Here is a 20,364-nt window from a genome sequence, read left to right as displayed (position 1 = left end):
CAGTCGCAGCAATCGCAGGAACAAAGTGTGCCAGTGTATACAGACATCCACCTGCTGCATACAACCGAATCTGTGGCAGTCTGACACTTGCTCATGTTAAGGTTGGTCTTCATTTAAAGAGGCCCTGAAACACTTTTAGAACTAATCGTAGAATTACATCACCGTTAAGTTACGTTGTCTCGCGAATATCCTGCTCGGGACATTTTTTTTTATCCTTCGAGCACAAGCGAAGTTAGATGTAGTTATTAGACCGATTAGCAGCTTCTCTCCTCCGATTTCCACTTGCATGCTGGAAGCTACACGGGACACGGCAAGCGGGTGCAAGGGAGCAATTCCCCACTGGCCCCGCCCAACACGAGAAGGCACGTGGCGGCCACGGTGTCTACGCTAAGCTTTTCATCTCGAAGGCCACGCACATCAGATGCAGCAATGCGCAACTGTCGCCTTTGACTGGCATCGCAAAAGTGAAATGTTTTTTTTTCCATCTTGTAGAGATCACACACGTTTTCATTTATTTAACTCAAATGAGCAACAATTGTATTACTGATGCTGAATTCTGATGGCAGATCTGGAGCGCCCCTGGATCACAGGTTTCTACTTTTCTTGGAGCAGCTCTGACCCAAAAGGAGTTTGCGTCCTCGTCCACGATGATACTGACAAGACGTAGAATACTTTAGCAGCGAAATGGTGGTGCCGTCCATCACTGCTTAGAGCGCAACAGTGCATTTCTTGGCAACACTGGGAGATGGCACCACCATTTTGTTGCTCTACAATTTGGAATTTTTCATTAACGTCATGGCGGACGGCACAACTCAATTTACTCCGAATGACACCGAAAGCACTGCGTTTTACGGCAACAGTGATAGATGGAGCCACTGTACTTTTCACAACGACCAATACTTTTCCATCTTGTTGTCGACGCAAACATGTCGCAGTTTATCATGGATGAAACAAACAAGTGCTGCATGCTTGCATCCGAACATATCAAGCAAGAATTAGCAGTTTATCACAAAATGCCATTTTAGAACTGTTCTACAGTTCTAAAATAGCATTTCGTGCTAAACTGCTAATTTTTGTGGAGCCACTGTACTTTTCACAACGTCCAATACTTTTCCATTTTGTTGTCGACGCAAACATGTCGCAGTTTATCATGGATGAAACAAACAAGTGCTGTATGCTTGCATCCAAACATATCAAGCAAAAATTAGCAGTTTAGCACAAAATGCCATTTTAGAACTGTTCTACAGTTCTAAAATTGCATTTCGTGCTAAACTGCTAATTTTTGTGAATTTCAATACAGAAATTCACCCCAACAGACATGGCTGTGGCAATGCTTATATTAGCCAGTGAACGAGATTGGCATTGGTAAAAAAAGCAACATTGGTCGGAAATTAAAGATGTTTAAGTCTCTACACAGGTCGCTGAATTTTTTTTTTTTTGTAGACAGACAGACCACAACGAGATGGCCAACTCGGCCGCGCGAGGACTAACCAACCGCGCAGCTGCAAGCACGGCCGACTCGGAGTGTTGGTCGCGGAGCAGTGCCAAGGACAAGATGACCACCTTCAACGAAATAGTGAAGTGGTACAGACTTAACAGACAGACTATGCCGCCACCTCACCCGGGGCTTACCCGGAAGGAGGCAGTGTTATACAGGCAATTACAGACGGGGTCCCTGCTCACCCCGGTGCTAGCTAAACACGTGTGTCCGAGCGTGTACGCGGGTGACGTGTGTAGACTGTGCGCTAAGGAGGGAGCCACCGCGGCTCACATCCTTTGGGACTGTAGCATAAATCCACGAGAAGCCAGCAAGAAAACGACGATCCCGCCGCAGCTAGAGGCTGCAACGAGGAGATATGACCAAGATACACAACTCAAGGCCGTCCAGCAGGTCTCGGCAGCTCTAGAGAGGCAGTGACCTCGCGAAACCAAGGAGAAGGGGGGCAGCACCCCGAGGAAGGGGGCGGCGGCCCTCTCGGATCCGCGGAAGTAGCGAGGAACCAAGACCTCGAGGAGCACAATGCACGAGACTGACGTAGTGGCCGCGTCGCGGTAAAAGCTTGTCCTCCCTGCGTGGAGGGAGCCTAACCGACTCTGCAGGCATTTTCACTAAAGTTGTTCTCTCTCTCTCTCAGACAGACAGACAGACCACCGGCGTAAAATTGGCATGGTCTTTATTCCTAGACGCCATACATCGCACAACGACGCTTAAAAGGGAAAACACACACGTCCGCGACTGACGGCACTACTACAACTTGTCTTTCCAACGGGCTTTTTGTTTTCATTTTTTTTTATCTGCACAGGTTTTGTCCGTTCACTGATGGTGGTCACATTGGCTGGCTAGAGCCACCTGACCAGTGAGTCATCGGAGGCCTTGGCAACGCGAGTCACTAGTAGACAGTGGCTGCATCCTAAGCTTGCGGTGAAAATAACAAGAAAAAAAGAAAGGTTTATTCGTCCAGTGCGGTAGTAGCTGTAGAGGCTGGTCTGGCCCGACCAAGTGCCTCGGGGCCTGCCCCAAGCGAGGCAGCACGTGGAGGTAGCCAGATGCCATTCTTGGAGCCTTGCCGCTGCCATCTGGTGTCGCCCGTTCCAAGTGAAGAGAGGTGAGGCTTTTTGCTGTTCCCGACAGAGCCTGCTTCTGCTGCCTCGGGGGCACAGATACGTGCTGGACGAGCGATTTATTTCACTGCGGCAGACGGCGGCACCGACCAAGCGATCAGGGCAGCGTGACTAGAGGAAGTGGTGGTGGTGAGATAGGAGGTGCCCCCCTGGCATCAGACCGAGTCGTCTGCAGCATGGCAAAGCAGAGGAAAAAGAGAGCACTGAGGTTAGCACATCTTGTTCCAAATGTGCAACATTTTTTGGCACGGGTCTTCTGGGGAAGTGGTTCTGCTCACACCATCACCAAAAGAGCACATTTTTCACTACCTGGGATTTTTCTAATGCACAATCAACGCAAAATTTGAACTGCCAACAGGAAATGACCAATCAAAATGCCTGTTACATGTAATTACATTGGAAGTGTGACATGTAATTACTGCGTAGCCAGTTCCAAAGTGTGCAGTAATCCCAAGTGTACGTTTTTGAGCGTGAATATAAGCCATTGTTACAAATGGATGTGAACCTGCTAGCATAACAATGCATTGGAGTAATTGTGGGATCGTTCACGTTTGAATGTGTGCTGATAGTACACCAGACGAATGTAATTATTTAAATGCAGTCGAACCCACTTATAACAATATTCAAGTGCCATGAAAATTCCATTGTTATAACCGACAATTGTTATAACAGGGTTGCATGAAAAAAATCAAAATAGGGAGATGGCAGGGCTGGCGCTCAACACTTTTCTCATTGACATTTTTCATCTAATTATAATACTTGAGAAGTTGATTAAATTAGTAAGACTAAATTATGTAATCAGGCAGAATGTAAAATAATCTGAAAATCTCCAAGCGAAAGCAAACAACATTAATGTGAGAAAACTATAATGGCGAGGAGGCCCCACCACTTTCCTCCATCCGGCTGCTAATTATCTTTGCTCGTTTAACTGCTTCCTGGGCACTCCAATTGCATGTAACAAGCTGCGGCTGTCGGCGTTAAAGAATGACAATGCTATAACAACTGCAAAGAGGAGTTACAGGCTGCGAGCGACATGTGAACTTCGCCGAGACATTGCTTTGGTGGCCCCAAAAGGGGCCTTTTAAAAAATGTGAGAAGGTTGCCGTGGCAGCTTGTCCGCTTGAGAAATCCAGAAAGAATGCTGAGGCGAGATCGCCACAAGGCATCTCTCCACGTACTTCTCACTGGCTTGCACGAGAAAACCTTATGTCTGTCAGCCTTGCATGCTTTACGCGAAGCTTGCCTACATCCTTCTTGAAGGTAACCAGGTGCTCCGCGGAAGGTTCCTCACAGAAGCGAAGCCCCGGAGGGACCCAATTGTCTGCCGGGAATCCTGTGAGGACAACGTTGAGGCAGCCTGCCTTACCGCGTCATCACTGCCGTTGTCGCCGTCGCTATCCGGTGCAAGCACGTTTGCGACGGTCGTCTCATTGGTTAGAAGCACTTAGTTTACAATTCTATAGCCATGCGCTTTTATTTCACCGGCAACATCGTGCACTGCTGATGACCAGCGGGCAGATCAGCCATCTACCATTTCGGTGGCGAGTCAAACGAGGTTGAGAAACCACATGGCCAGGGACGATTTCAACACAGCCAACAAGCAAGCGGTTAAAGCTGTTTACAGAACTGTGCTGAACCTGTGCCAGCAAGCAATCTGGGAGCAGCGCAGTTGGCACGGTCCATTCGTGTTTTGGAGAGTGGTGCAGCGTAGAGCTATGGGCACAACCCATCTGTGTTTGGAGGGGTGTAAGGGCGATGGGAGAGAGCTGGAAAAGTCGGACCCTCAACTTTTGGTGGTAATTAAGATGAAGTTAATTAAAGTGCCTCTCACCAGGCCACATAGCAAATTATATGCTAGAAGTTGTTACGTGTCCTCCAGGGAGCATTCTGCTGCAAAAATTTTGCAAATCAGTTCATTAATAGCCGAGATATAAATATTTCGGCGCAGCGAACCCATGATTTCAGGAGGCGAGCGCCACTGCCAAGCGAGACAGTCTCTCCACTTGCCCCATCTAGCCTCCGCAAGTGAAATTCCTTCCCTGCATTGTCCCATACCAGAGCTCAAGAAACATGGGCCCTGCCTTCACTTTTACCCCCTCGCATTTTTTGCGGTGCGACGCACTTCTGCTGATGGCATCATGTGCGAGCTGTTGTGATTGTCTTGTTTCGCACAGCGCACAATTTTGCGCGCAGTGCACAAGGACACCTGACTAGCAGTATAAGTCAGTGCTACACAAATACTGAGGCAGACACAAGCGGATCACAGAGCATGAGCGCATGCTGGAACACGGTAGAAAATGACATAGTTTCAGTGTCTGCGCACGCGACTGCACGACATGGGAACAAGCAGATGAAATGGAAGTACATCTCTCTTGCTGCTGGGCGAAGCAAAACAAAAACATGCAGACATTCGGTTTGTGTTTTATTATTTCTCTATTCAAGGAACAGATTATAGAAATAAGAGATGTCTCGAGGTCATATGTCACTACGAGTGGTGTCGCAGCATAAACACGTGTACGTCAGTCACCCTTCAGCTTAGAGCACAGCGGCCGCGAAGGGAAGGGCAAACGGCATTCGGTTTGAAATTTCAGATCTTTCCCTGGCGCATAGCGAAGCAATATTTAGCAGACACGATAGCTAGTACACATTGTATGCTCTGCACTTGTCAGTTGAAAATGGCCAGGCCTGGTGAGGGGCCCTTTAAGAGTGGAATGCGATAGCATTCAAAGATCCCCAACTGCTTCTCACACTTCCCGGCAATTGGAGCGTATGTAACCGTAATGTTTACTGGGAAACACTGGTCATGAATACTATGCATGAAGGCATGCTCTCTGTTAGAAGTGTGCGCTGCGATGTGGCGGAGGCAAGCGCCATCTGGAGGTATTTCAAGGAACAGGGTGCACTGTGTAGTTTCCAAGATACTTGCGAGCCGGCGTGCGCAAATGGCAAACGCCGTGGCCGGTCTATGAATAGTAGAAATGCTGGAAAAAGGGGTTTCTTTGAGTTAATGCGTAGCAGAATTATGTTTTCTAGTCAAATTACAACCTGACGCTATCATCACACAAGTATTTTAGCTTGAGAAATTCAATTAGTTCAGTAACTTCCTTGTGCCACATGGAGGGCCTGGGTATGGGTGGTTCGAAAATCTTTTTGCTGAAACCGAGTCTGACACCGGACAGCGATGCCGGATTTTTTTGCGACACGGGGCTCTTAACACTATCGCGTTAAAATGAGCGCACGGCGGCTGTTGTGGCAGCGGGCCATCGTGCAGCAGCTCGAATTTTTTGTTTTGTTTTTCTTTTCAAGGGATTAGCATTTCACTACCTTTCGGCACTGGCACCCAGCAACCAGACTTCATCGTTATAAACGATAATGCGGCATCGTGGCACTGTAGTAAGCGAGTTATTTCGCCATGAAAAACATACCGTAGTTGACGGTGCAGCACCTTCTCATTGTTATAACCGATATATTGTTAGAACCGGTACCATCATGAGTGTGTTCAACTGTATAAGGCGAGTTTTTTTTTTTTTTGCCAGAATTATTAGTTTCGAAGTAGACCCCTGATGTCCTTATATGCAAAGCATGAGGCGCTCTTCGTGCTGTTGCCGATGTGGTTCGGGATAGCCTCGAACAAGGCTCGCCAAAGTAGGCTAATGCTATCATGACAGCTGACTTCCGTTTTGCAGCGCATTCCCTGTCTTTGCCGTCTCATTGCGCAAGAACGAAATTCTTGCGCAAATTTTTTTTTCACTTTCCCCGCCAATTTCGTTATCGCTGGGTCGACTGTAGTTATTCTGTATAATGTGTCGCAGATAAGGAAACCACCACCAGAGCCATAAGCCCAGAGTGAGACTTGTATGTCCGCACTACTTTCGTAACTTCCACACCATTGCTTGTCAAGTTATGAAAAGGAGTATGGGCAATTTGGTGCTATACTCCTGTGAGGATGTGATTGCTGAAACGATAATCTGGTCCTTTGACTCGACAGCAAAACAGTGTGGCTATTTAGCCACCATGGCAGATACAGACAAAGCAGAGTGGACAGCAGGCTCACCATGGTACCACCACTTGGTCTTCTTGGGGTTCTTGTTGCAGGTCTTTACATAGAGCGAGTTGTCAGGGGGTCGCTTCTGCAAGAAAAAAAAAAAGAAAACAGAAGCATTATGTTGCAGTCTGCTTAGAAAATGCCTTGTTTCTGAAATCTCTGACCTCTCTCCCAAGTATACTTTAGCAGAACTGCCACAAACAAAAAAGCAAAGCACTCGGTAAGAGTTCAGCTCTTTCTTAGGGCTGCTATATCATATTTGCACATTAGTACTCAAAGTGGGGAGGGGGGTCCACCTGAACAAACAATCAGGCTAAGGAGGTCGGTGACGAGGGAAACTACAGTGTATTCTCGCATAAGGTCCACACTTTTATTCCTCATAAATTTGGGTCTAACTTTATTTGGTCTGCCTCATGCATAAATAAAATGTAAATAAATTTGTATCTGCTTTGACAAACCGACATGCTTGCAGAGCTCTACGACCAGTTTGTTCGAAGCCTTTCATTCAGCTTCGTTTACCACTCCATTCATCATTGCTAGCACACAACTGTGGAGCTGAAGCAGCTCGAATCTGGTGCCCCACAATCGGACTGCTACAAAATGAAGCTGTACACGGACGCAGACTTGGACGTTGTGCCATGCGCAACGTCGTGCAATGAAATAACTATAGCTTCGTATGCACTGTACATGTAATCATCATCAAAAACATTTATTGGTCTCTGCAAGATCTTTTGTTGTAGTCCGTCAGGGTCTTCTCAGACACTCTTGACTGGGTTTAGCATGAGTGGGGCCCTTTGTCCTGGGCTCCAACGGCCTCAGTTACCCTGCGTGCTCGCTACACAAGACCAATTTGGTCTCCACAGCTGTCACTGGCCAGCAGTGCCTCCCATTGCTGCGGATTTATGATTGTGAGGACTGCTGTTATGAGCTGGCATTCCCATGTGGTGTGATACAAGGTGGGCTTTTGACCGCACCCCGGGCGTTTAGCTGCGTATCTGGTGGGGTACCTTTTTACTCGGTAAGTTTAAGTTGGGGAAAGTTTCTGACTGGAGCTGTCCCTAATCAGTGGCCTCCACCCCCGTGAGTGATTTATGTGGGGGAGGATATCGTATCCTGGTTCCCCTGTAGTGTGCCGATAAAGCCGAGTATTTATTTGGAACAGACGGTAGACTTTCGAGTGTGGATTCTTCGGGTGCTCGGACTGCAAACCCTCGAGCTACCCTCTCCACCTCTTCGTTCCCCGCTATTCCTGCATGTCCCGGCACCCACAATATCTAGTGCTGAATCCGCTGTGGTTGTTTTGTGTGGTGTGTTACGCTGCCTGTTGTCTCGAGAAGTACATGGAGTGTTCGGTGGCTTATTTTACCGTTCAGAAAATGCCGGCAGTTGTTTTGAGCAATTTTGAGCTTTAACTTCCTTTTATGCTTCTGGCACTTTCGGCATTTCACTAGACCACGTCTGGGTATCCAGAGGTGCAGAAGATCATCCCTGTTTACTTCTGGTATGTCTGCTGTCTGTTCTATGCGTTTTATGCTATGGTTTGGAACTTCCGTGAGGATTTGACACCATTCTCTGAAAGTGGTTATGTTTCCAAGCTGTTCGTCACTTTCTGCTCGAAAAGCAGTCCAGTAGGCTATCTTGGCTTGTCCAATTTGTCTTCTCGTGACTCCTACAGCTACTCTCGTATGCAGTGGTCGCTTCCTAGTATCTCTTGTAGAATTAGCCAGGTGATGTTGTCTCCTCCTACTGTACATGTAACCACAACACCAAAGGACAGGCCGTGAAGCATTGTGATACAAATTTTGCTGGTGATTAGTCTACGGCAGCAAAAGCATGCAAACAGGAGACTGACACACAGCACGATACAGCCTCTATGCGCCACATCGACATGGCGCTGTTGAAAGGTGAAGCCATCCTCGTTGCGCCATGCGTAAGGTTGCAAAAGTAAAAACTCCTTAGGCTTTCACGCAAAATGTGAATAGAACAGTGCAGTGGATATCACTCGCCTGCTTTTTGGATGGCGTGGAAGCGACAACATAGGTGCACAATGTGGTAAGCGGTAGTGGGCAGGTGCAGCCAGAAAGGGCAACGGCACTAATTACGTGACACCAAGAAATGAATTTTGTGACAATGCCAACGATTAAGTTGACAATCCTCATGCTGGAGGATTATCAACTGTAATCACAACCAAAGAGGAGACTGATATGGACCTGTGTACACCATCAATACCGTGCAGAGACGCTGCTGTGTGGCCACAACTTATGAGGTCCACACATGGGAAAAGGGGGGTGGTGCGCGCAGATAACTAATCTTTATCTGAGCTATTGAGGCCTGAATTTACGAGTGCAACCCCTACACAAGTCAAAGATGTCACGGCGGTGCTCCTTTAATATTCCGTCAAAATGTTACGTTTTCTTTCACTGCCAAAGCGTGCACGGACGAGACAGCTTGCGCACCTTCTCCTTGCAGCTGGAGAGCATGGAGATGATGCTGAGGCAGACCGACTGCACGGAGAGGGCGGGAGACCAGTCGTCCGTCAAGATGGACAAGCATATGTGACCGTTGCTGTACACGTGGGGGTGCACCGGAATGTTGGGCCCCAGGAAGGTCACCTGCAGCAATGGTGACAAAAAAAGAAAGAGAGAGAGAAGCAGTTGACAAAGTGCCGAGATACCGGCTCCACACTTGTCATTCTCTACTCTTTGCAATCGTTTCCATACCCGCCGACACCCGCTATACTGCCACATTTTGACGGCAGCGTGTTTTCGCTGAAATGGAAACTAATTCCGCAGCACATTCCACTGGTTGATAGGACGTAACTGTCACTAAGAAGAAATACACAGTTACTGTTGTCATTTGTTTCTCTCCGTGTTTTGTCTTTCTAGCGGTGATTATGTCCTTTAGTATATAATTTAATAATTTAGTACATCTAAGGTACCATTGGTTGAGCTGAAGCATTCACCTAAATAGTTGAGTGCACAGGTTTCGATAAGCAGTCAATAAACTATCAAATCTGCCAGGGAGAAACAACATTCAGCCTTCTTGGGGGCCAACATCTCAAGCTAAGCCCCATAATGTCAAAATTGATGTGGTGGTTTCCAGTCGGCCTGGTCCACTGCATAGTTGAATATGCAATGAATTACCATGCAAAGAGATTCCTAAAGGAGTCCTGAAACACTTTTTGAACACAGTAAAAAAGAACAATGCCGATCTGTAGTAGAGGTTGCTGTGAACATGTGAGCCCAATGATATTGGGCTGCATGCAGCAGGGAATTTACAATCTTGTGACAAAAGTGATGAACAGTTGCTTGCTCTCGCATCCGCAACGTCGTCATCGAAGCAGTTGGCCCGCCAACGCTATCGGCCAATTTCATGATCGCGAGAACATTCTCAGTGATACATAATTACTAATTTGGAGTTGAATAAATGAAATTATTGTCTGCAAACTCAGACAGAAAATTAGTTTCATCTTTGCACTTCGTGTAGCGGTGTCTGATGTGCGTGGCCTCCGAGATGGCAGATGTATCTGCTGCAACGAGCGCTTTTGCCGTCGCGACACTCAACTTGTAGTCGGGGCTTTGCCCTCTTGGCTTCTCCGCTGTGTAGCTCCCAGCGCGCTACTAGAGGTGAAAAGAGAGAGAAAGCCGAATATCGCTGCGATAACAACTTAGAGCTGAAGGATTAGAAAAACGTTTGCTGCACGAGATTTGTGGAACAATGTATTTTAATAGTGAGGCCATTCTACGGTTAGCTAGAAAAGTGTTTCAGGGCCTCTTTAAATACACTCAAACCTTGAAGTAACCAACACAGATAGAATGAATTATCAGACATCAAAAAATGAAGTAAACCTCATACTTGTCAATTTTGTTGCTACAATCACCATGTAGTAGGCTTTTAACAAACACTTGATGTAACAAAGGTATTTTCATGTAGAATGTGATCTTCATTTATATTGGAGTCATGAGTGCCTGTAAACGAGAAATTATAAGTCAAGTTATAGAATATGTTTTCATTACCCAACTAATATGACAGTCCTGCACAGCTAACATGCACCGTATTTGTAGCCAGAGAACTCATTACATATTACGCGCACTACTACTACTTGTATTGGGGCGAGTTTTCCTCCACCTTTGTTTGTTACGACAAGCCATCTGGTGCCACGCTTTCAGAAATACGGAAAACCTGCACCTGTCTCACCGCTTCTATGCTTAGTGATGCCAGAATACGATGTAAATTCGGCATATTACAGGGCCCCTCACCAAGCCCCATAGGAAAATTTAGTTATATACACATTGTCAACTGAAGGAGCATTCCACCACAAGAGTTTTTCAAGTTGGTACAAAAACTACAGGAGAAACTAAATTGTGTTGCCATTCTGCCAGGAGGCAAGCTCACAGACAATTCAGATCAGGTGATGTCACCACTACAGCCACTCACGTTTACATCCCCGCTCACCATTCAATCCACCCAAATCACCTGCTTGCCGGAATACCAGACATACTCATCAGCCTGGTTACGCCCACTGCAGGGCAGAGGCCTTTCCCATACTTCTCCAACTACCCCGATCATGTACTAATTGTGGCCATGTTGTCCCTGCAAACTTCTTAATGTTGTCCCCTGCTACGCTTCCCTTCCCTTGGAATCCAGTCTGTAACCCTTAATGACCATCGGTTATCTTCCCTCCTCATTACATGTCCTGCCCATGCCCATTTCTTTTTCTTAATTTTAACTAAGATGTCATTAACTCGCGTTTGTTCCCTCACCCAATCTGCTCTTTTCTAATCCCTTAACGTTACACCTATCATTCTTCTTTCCATAGCTCGTTCCAGACAAACGAAAACTCTCCAATTATTGTTGATGGTTTCTTTACAATTTTCTTTCTTCTTATTTTATTTTTTGCTGCGTGGTGCACTTTCAGCAGTGGTTTTGCATGCTCTTCATTGGTTGATTTGCTAAAGTCACATGCCATAATTGGCGACATCACATTCATTCATCGCAGTGCAGATGCTGCTTTTGGTGTGGTGCCTTTCTGCTGGGAAGCGAGGTTCCCTTGAAAGCAAAGGTGTGCAGGATGCTATTTGAATTTGAGGCCGTGCTCGAGGCATGCAGTGGTGTAACATCTTGCAGACGCAATCATTGGAGCATGATCTGTGCGCCCTGCTTGTTTATCAAACGCCCAAACCTGATGAGGGGCCATTTAAGTACTGTCGCTGTAACTTCAAAGTGATGTGTAAAGGAGAGAGCTTTGATGCATTGCAGTTATTTAATGAATTAGTGCTACATAATGGGCTTAGAGAGAGCACACCAAGTGCACCTAACAATGATACCTGCAAACCTGCTTAGAGGCCGCATGGCGTCAATTTCACTTTGTCAGATATCTGCCAGCAGTATACATGAAAATGAGCCCCAGCTTTGGGCTGAAGATTTTTTTTTCTGCAATGTATTTTTGAATAATATAGACATATATATAAAAAGTTCTATCTTGCTGCAACATTTCGTGTGAGTGAAAGCAAAGCAACAGTAAGCGCAAAGTACTTTTTTAAGTTATTGGAATAGCAATGCCAACCATTGTATTTGCAGTGCCCATTTTACAGTTCTGTTGATCTTTCCAAACTGCAAAGCAACAAGTAATAAAGGTCAACACAATTTTGTTTGATCATAACAATCACTATGCGAGAATAATAACGGGGACCTATGTTCACATGACAATTACAATAGAGGAAGGAACCATCATGTGATCAGATGTACATGGGACATGAGGGTTCTCTGTATATCTTTGTATGATCGCAAGAGATGCTTCACATTGTTCAGAGGGAGTTAAATCTAATGCCACCATACATCAAATAGCAAATTTCTGGCGCAAATGTCTTTGAACTTTACTATGAGAACAAAGTTTACACCTGTCACGATAACTCTGGAGGCAGTCCAAAAATGACACACTTGGTTGTATCGCAGTTACTTATACAAATATATATACACAGGCCGACAATATGGCACTCCCTCTTGTGCACTGATGGCATCTAGCATAGCAGGTTATCATAATAGAGAATTCGCTTGTGAAGACATACTACCATAGACTTAATAACAGTGTGGCGCCGGAATTAACTGTAATGTGCTAGAAGCATTCTTGTGTGTGTTTTTGCACTACTATATTCTTTAAAAAGTGATGCCAGAAGTATTTTCATGAAGATTACAATGCTGTGGATGCAATCACTGCAGCAAGTGGAACGCAGTCAGTCGTTGCAATAGTCGTGTCGCAGGAGGTTGCCACTGTTCACATCTGTCTTTTGGTATTCCAGTGTTGTCTACTGTACTAGGTGTTCTGTACTACACTTCAACTATTAATGTCTTCACTGCCAAGATAATTTTGATGCCATTGGCTTAAGGGTAAGCGGTGTGCTTAAAAATTGTATACCGTTTAGGATGTGATTTCGTCACACACAACAATAACTGCCAACAAGCTTGTGTGTATTTCTTTCTTTAATTCCCTGCAACAATTGCTTCACTGTCGGAAAAGCTATGAGAAGCTGGGACATGCATGGTGGCCGCAAACAAAAAGGAATGGGTGCACAGTGTTGAACACTGATTAAGACTACACTCTTAGGGCTCATTCACACCGGAGACTGACAGTGGTCGCGCGACCAAGTTGGTCGCAAAGCGACCAGTCGCAAATGGTCGCAAACGGTCGCCTTACTTGAAAAGCGACCATTTTGGGCCAGTCGCTCTCTGCGCGATTTTTCAGTCGCGCGACCGTGGTCGCAAAACTGATAAACCAATCAGCGGCGCACCGGAAGTGATCTTTCGTGTGTCTACATCCGGCCTCCTCCGGCGTCGCGTTCAAATTCCGCGTAGATTCCGAGAGTTCTCGCTGAGAACGATAATCTCCGGGATTGCGACTTGCGGGTCGCGCTCTGCCGGGCTTGCCGGTGTGAACATCAGTCGCCTTCGGTCGCTTTTTGATTGCGAGTCGCAAATGGTCGCGCGACCTCCTCAAGTTGCCGGTGTGAATGTGCCCTTAACAATTTTACAGCGTTTAGGGTGTTACTTTGCCATACAGCAGTTTCCAACCTTTTGAGTGTTCCCTTTCCTTAACACAGTCCACCTGGGACTTTCTTGTCAGGAATGCCATTCGCATTTCAGCAAACCATAGCAGTCCAGACAGGAAATTACTGAGTTCACTATGGGGAAAAGAGAGATTCTCGATAATTGTTCACTCTAACAAATTTTTTCACCTTTTGAGGCTTATCTTGTGCCCAAAACAATAATTGTCACCTATCTTGTGTGCCTTTCCTTCAACATTATGTGCATGCTACTTTTGTGTCGAGAACGTTACGTAATGTTGATGTGCTCATGCCATTTGTGACCTGAAATTCCTGTAAGCACAGAGTAAAAGAAAGGAAATGTACGCAAGATGATGGTTTAATGACTATCTAGCATGCATTTCTTTACATTGAAACAACCATTTCTTTTTTCACCGTTCCTCACAAATAATAATCTGATTAAGCACTCCAAGGAAAGTTCGCACCCTTAAGGGCACATCTTGTACCCAAACAATGACTATCGTCTACCTTGCGTACTTTCTCTTTCTTTAACCCTGCGTGTGCGGTACTCCCAAGTCACGAACGGCATTCAGATTATCAGCATGACACAGCATTTTCGACAGAAAAGTAGTGAACGCAGAGGTTTCAAAATAGAAAAAACAAGCAAGACAATGATGATTATCGTTTGAGGACAAAATGTTGTGTGGGGATATAAGCTCCAAAACATGCAAATTTAGTGTTGTGTACACCATTCAAGAAGTTTGCACCCTTTGGGGCATATCTCGACCCACAACAATAGTCTTGTCCACATTTCCTTTCTTTAACACTGTGCGCCTGGCACTTCTTAGTCACAAACGGCATGTGCGTTATCTGCGTGACATGGCATTTTCGATAGCAAAGTAGTGAGCGCAGCATTTCCACGCAGGGAAACGCAAGCAAGGCAGACGACTATTGCTGTGGTGCAAATATACACCCCAAAGGGTACAATTGTTTTAAGAGTGTAGTAAAACTACACTTCCAAGGGTGTAGAGTTTTTAGTAGTGTATTGTGTGTGAATTTGCACACTAAAGGCTGCAAACTTTTAGCGGGCCACGTCCCTACTTAAATTATGTTACTCTAAAAAAAAAATTTATAGCAGCTGGCATGTATCTTGTCACCAAACAATAATCGTCATCTGTCTTGCTTGCACTTTTTTTCTTGGAAACTCTGCTCTCACTACTTTCCCGTCAAGAATGCTATGTCACACTGATAATAAGCATGTCATTCAGGATCTGGAAATACCATGTGCACAGAGATATAGAAAGAAAAGGCATGCAAGACAGATGACGATTATTCACTGTAAAAACAGCTACACCCTTTGGGTTGTGTTTTTGTTACGCAACAATAATGTCATCAATCTTGCATGTCTTTTCTTTCTTTATTGCTACGCGCCCAGTGCTTCCAGGTCAAGAACGGCATGTGCATTATTGGCGTGACATAGCACTCTTGACAGGAAAGCAGTGAGTGCGTTCTCCAAGAAAGGAAACTAAAGCAAGGCAGATATTATTGTTGTATGACAGAAATACACCCCAAAGGGTGCAAACTTTTTTTGCAGTGTTGTTTGGGGCCAAGGGAAGCCATAGAGGGTGCAGTATGCTTGAAGTGCACACATAAATACTCTCTTTACGCAAATGTGGACCAATGTGAATACAACTTTTTGTGCACAAAAGAAACAAAGCCAAGTACTTGAGCCAGTACGGAGCAGCATTAGCATTCTTCAACTGAAAAAAGTTGAACAATTTCACAGGAACTGGCCAAGTCTATGATTCTCTAACAAACCTATTGTGATTCTGTGAGCAGTCTGCTAGGGTGTATGAAGTAGACAAAACTGACACATTGTATGTTTTAAAAAAATATACAAAAGCAGCTCTGCAGATGAAAGTTTCAGGTTGGAAGTGTTTGCATGGTGCAGGAGCAGCTGAGCATGAGATTCTGTAAGCAAATAGACTGTTTTTCAATTAAACTCTTCAAGTGAAACAGAAGTATTCAATTCGTGTTAAAAATTTTCAATGCTTGCCATACCTCTAATCACTTTGCATTATGGCACAAGTTGGTGTTCGAGAACGAGCGCTTACCTCTGGAGAGTCAAATGGATATTTGGAGCTAAACTTGAAGAGGAGCTGGAACTTCTCGCCTTCATAAAGTGTGCCCTTGGCACCTTCCATGTCAACGATCCACCTGCAAGATGGGAATCAGCAGAAATGTGTGCACGCACAGCATTCGTCACCAAACAAAAGTGAAGCAGCCACTGAGGCTGATCGAAGCACTGACACAAAGGATAAGACATTGCTCCCTGTTGAAAAATATGACCCTATTCCACATCACTATCGGTAAGCTTGAATGCTTGTACTGGGCTGTACAGCACACACCTACCTGTGTCGGACACCTAAATGTTTATGAACAGGATGCAGAAAGGGTGAATACCGAACTCTAGTAGATTCAGTGCAAACTAATCAGGCAAATGGCATGGGCAAGCGGACTAAAAACAGTCGTGCTTTCTTTATCTCTGATTCACTGACCTTTGGAGCATACCAGGAGAGATATGGAAAACGCTATGACAAAGAATAGAATCCAACGAATCGAATGCCCTGGGTCGTGTGACACAAGGGAAGCAGTACTTCCCATCGTAACGGGTGCGCGACTGTTCAGGTGATGTTGACACCGGAAGCCGCGATTGCGCTGTCCCGTGCTCGCCTCAAGGCCCGGCGTATGTAACAGGTAACTTGACGATCTAGCGCGGTAGAGAAGGAGGGGCACCTACTGCGTCAAGTTGGATCCAACGTTGTCCATGTCTACGCTCACACCCGGCGGTGGCTCTTTCTGCATGGAGAGCAGCTCCTTCTGAAGCCTCTTCTGTAAAAGAGTGGCGGCTCCGTTTCAGTCGTGCATATTCCTCGTCGTGAAATCGCGGCGGCACAATAAAAAATGGGGAGGGGGAAGCACCTACTAGGAACAGACAGCCCGCACTGGACGTGGAAGGAGCGTCCATTAGATACTTGCATGCATTTGCTCCGAGAAGCGCCATTTCTGGGCCCCATGGAAAACGCAGAGAATGCACGCTCTACGTTACGCGGGCCACACGAAACAAACAATCGCGTCCGCTGAACGCCGCTACACCGAAAGCAGGCAGCGAAGGCGATAACGATAGGCGATCTGTTTTCGGATAGTTGCAGCTACGGAGCGACACAGCTTCAAAAACCAACCTGCATTGACGCCATGGCGTTTTAGCTTGTGGTCGATTGGCCTTTCACTTGGACGGCGAATCCGGTAGCCTAGGCATGGCTACGAGTCCCATCATTCACACCGACCGCTCCTGCGGCGAGGATAAACCATCTAGGAAAGCACGGTTCGGGGCACTCGTCACGGGTGGATCGCAAAGAAACAGTCCCATAGAAATTACTGCAGCGAGATGAACAACCTGCGAACCCACGTCGGAGTTGTATTCAGTGCTAGACAAAGTGTCAATCAGCTGTGAGCGCTTACCGTGTATCGAAGAGACAGCTGGCGCCACCTCTGTTATTCAATTCCTCCACGCGCTTCAGCCAGCGCCCTTCGGCGGCTACCACCCTGGTACCCGTTACCGCTGCCACATTGGTTGGTTCTTTATTCTATGATGCTACCTGCAGTTGCAGAGGCTTTAGGGGCTGTAGTCCATTGCGCTATTCTTTCTCAATGGCAATTTCACGTCCAAAGCGTTAGTTAATACTACTTGTGCCCATCGCTGCTTCCAGCGAGAGCGTTCAGTCCTTCAGGCTCATGTTACTTGTGTTGAGTTTGTTTCTTCCTTGTTTTATATATATGCATTATGACTTATGAGCCTCAAGGTGTGAGTAAAATTGAACTCCGGTAGAGAATTCCAATACCAAGTTTCCAGCTCCTGTGGATTTCCATGTGGCGCTTTTTCCGAGCAGCCGAACGTATGGCTGCTTCGACCGACCCTGCTAACATAAACATCGTCATGCATGCAGAGCGTTCCTACTGAGGAACGTTCCAGCCGCTCGGACTTGATATAAAAATGGCATCAGTGAATGCAGAAAGACACGCTTGTTAAAACTTAATGGTATTAGACATATCGAATTAATTTGTGCGTACGGGTGTGTCGTGCCTGCAATACAAACTAGCAGTTCAGATTTACTGTCCATCGATATAAATTACAAGACAATATAATTTACCATGACGTTGCTTTTACTTCTCTCGCCCTCCGCTGCATTAACGTGCATCAAGAGCAGCCAAGTCCGCGGCGCAAAAGTTCGCTAGGGGCGCTGCCGTCGGTGTTCGGTTCGGCTCTGATGAGCAGGGAGTTGAGGGAGTGTCCACGATTTGGTTCTGTGGTGCGGTGGACGGATTTTCCCAAGATTTGTGTTTTAATCGAGTGCTCGAAAGGAAAATACGAGGGTGCGCCCTCTTGCGAAATAAGCCAAGCCTGTGCCCATCAGCTCATCCTCCGGTAAGTCGCGCGAAAGACGGTGCGTCCCCGTTGCTCCCGTGACAGCGATCCAAAACTTTTCGAATGCACCGAGCTTTTGCACGGAAAAAGAAAGTAACCTATGAGGCTTAGCTTCGCCATGTTGCGATCGGCGACGCCCAAACGCCTTGCTCTCGCTAAAAATTCTCGTTCGCGATCATCCCATTTCGCCTAAAAAATGGTCGATAATTCCTGTCTCCGTCGACCTCGTCCGGAGCGGAGGGCTGGCCAAACCGGAGAGCAGCGTCCTCTCCGTGCTGCGGAGCTACGGACGCTGTCCGTCACTATGGCCGGTTCGGAACGAAATTAGTAAACATTGCAAGCCCATTGAACATAGGCGGTCCGTTTGACAGCATGCACTTTGGCCACTTTCGAGTTCCGCGTGTGTTTGGGCTCGTCTGGGAGCTCTCTGGCGTACGATTGGAGGCAGCGAGTTTGATTGCAAGCGATACGCGCTCCGCTACCTGTTAGATCGCGCACATTCCTCAGAGAGAGCCGGGCGGTATGTGCCACGAATGGGCGGAGGCGCAGGCGACCAGTTTTCCAGCGTGTGTTGTCCGTTGGCGCGTCATCAGCGATTCGAATCACACTCTTGCTGCTGGCCTGTGGTTTTTCGTTAACGAACGCGCTCGGTGTTACTACGATCGCTGCCGCATCAAGATCTTGCGCGCGCATGGCATGTTGCGGCGAGGTGGTGACCCAGAGCTGCCCAGAGGCGTGGCAAAAGCCAGCTTTCGCTTGTTTGTCCGCCTGTAGCCCGAGGCAGGGACCGTGCCAAGGAAAAAAGGGGGTCGGGGGGCGCGGCCGTTCAATTTGCGCTCATCTCAGAAAGTAGAGAAGCGTCTTATTGCGATGTTTTGACCTGCGACGGGTGGCGTCGTCCGCGATGGCTGTGACGCGCTGATAATCGTCTTATCTGCCGCTTGCGTAAACGAGCGCGTCCGTCGATTATTTTATTGCGCGACGGAGCGTGAAAGCGGTTGCGGGCGTTGGACGCGAGACACGATTTCCGTTTGCTGCCCGGGAAGATCGGAATGTCAAGCACTGAAACGCACATGGCAGTGCAAGGTTTCGGAATGCCTCGTTGCGAAGCGAAAGAGTGGTGTTGCGCGCATTTGTGGCGAAACTGTTTTGCAAGAGCCTGACCTCAAATCTGCTGCGTCTGGTATTGTGTAAAAAAACGGTGGGACGAGAAAAAAAAGCGAGAAATGAAGCAACATCTGCAGACGCAATAGCACGTACCGCTTGCACTCTAGAACGCTTGATGGAAAGCTGCGTTTTGACGCATCCGCACAGGCTGCTTTGCGCAGTGTTGTTCATGTGTTCGGACCTATGGTTACTCCTGTGACGATGCCGCATATCAGTGTCTTATGGCGATATGATTGCATTTGTCAACAAGCGTCACACGTATTGTCAGCACCTTATGTGCATATATCCCGTTACTTATATTCCATTTATGTGCTTATGATTGCGAGCAACTGTAAATTAAAGCAAAAAAAAAATCATCTGTTATGTGTGCGTACGACTATGCGTATGCCATCTTCGTTTTCATTGAACATGCATTCTACATTTCCTCAGTGTGTTGAACACAGCAATGGTGGTGAACTCGGGGACATGTGCTGTAGCCAAAAGAGTGAAAATTTTCTTTTGTACTTTGTGTGTGATAATATCAATCAATCGGTCAATCAAATAAAGCTTTTGTATGTCTGCTTACAAGAAGGTTGATGTGTGATAGATGGGCTGCTGCTGGTTCTTCAGACCCCATGCAGTGATATCCTCCTTACTGTTACATTTTACAGCACTTAAGAGGTTTTGTTCCTATGGCCTTCTGAGGAAATTACCAGCAGGGTTCTACCGCATTAGCACATTTACATTATCACTTGAATGTACACTAGGAAATACACTTACCATGGAGGGAGTCTGGAAACAAGCATTTAGAATTGCCAGTCGTCATTTTCAAATCTATAACTGTTGCAGACAAATCCTAGCTGTTTAGTTTGCACCCGGCAGTAAGTAAGGAAGAAAATTAACAAAAGTGTGCAGCATTTTTTCCATTCTGTGAGACATAAACAAGGTGCTGAAATAAATGACAGTTTTGGAAAGAGAAACCACAGCTTCATTATTAAGTAGTCTGAACTTTTACACTTGTACAT

At 46.4% G+C, this 20,364-nt stretch overlaps 2 protein-coding genes across 5 annotated transcripts in view; one reads left to right on the top strand and one right to left on the bottom strand.

Moving 5' to 3' along the window:
• Nucleotides 1-2,157: 2,157 nt before the first annotated feature.
• LOC126528025 (ubiquitin-conjugating enzyme E2 W) lies at nt 2,158-17,296 on the bottom strand. 3 transcript variants are annotated; one of them, XM_055069087.1, is made up of 8 exons: nt 17,230-17,296; nt 16,950-17,164; nt 16,694-16,773; nt 16,508-16,599; nt 15,822-15,924; nt 9,124-9,279; nt 6,677-6,752; nt 2,158-2,791 (listed from the first exon to the last, which is right to left on the bottom strand). In XM_055069087.1, the coding sequence occupies exons 3-8, from the start codon at nt 16,769-16,771 to the stop codon at nt 2,778-2,780; spliced, it is 519 nt and encodes a 172-aa protein (XP_054925062.1). In that variant the 5' UTR covers nt 16,772-16,773; nt 16,950-17,164; nt 17,230-17,296; the 3' UTR covers nt 2,158-2,777. The 3 variants fall into 3 exon arrangements, with proteins under 3 accessions (XP_054925062.1, XP_050031830.1, XP_050031831.1); XM_050175873.3 differs by lacking the exon at nt 17,230-17,296 and having other exon boundaries at nt 16,950-17,212; XM_050175874.3 differs by lacking the exons at nt 16,694-16,773; nt 17,230-17,296 and having other exon boundaries at nt 16,950-17,211.
• A 706-nt stretch (nt 17,297-18,002) lies between these two features.
• Nucleotides 18,003-20,364, top strand: part of cora (erythrocyte membrane protein band 4.1 like coracle) — a 58,414-nt gene continuing 56,052 nt past the window's right edge. The window contains exon 1 of one of the 2 annotated variants that reach the window (XM_050175870.3): nt 18,003-18,193. The gene's annotated coding sequence lies outside the window, so the exon portion shown is untranslated. The remainder of the gene's footprint in view (nt 18,194-20,364) is intronic. The other variant, XM_050175869.3, reaches the window with a different exon arrangement.

The sequence above is a fragment of the Dermacentor andersoni genome, chromosome 9 (genome assembly GCF_023375885.2).
Source record: "Dermacentor andersoni chromosome 9, qqDerAnde1_hic_scaffold, whole genome shotgun sequence".
Classification (NCBI taxonomy): Eukaryota; Metazoa; Arthropoda; class Arachnida; order Ixodida; family Ixodidae; genus Dermacentor; species Dermacentor andersoni.
The sequence above is the reverse complement of the archived record's forward strand: the minus strand, read 5'-3'. Positions and strand labels throughout refer to the sequence as shown.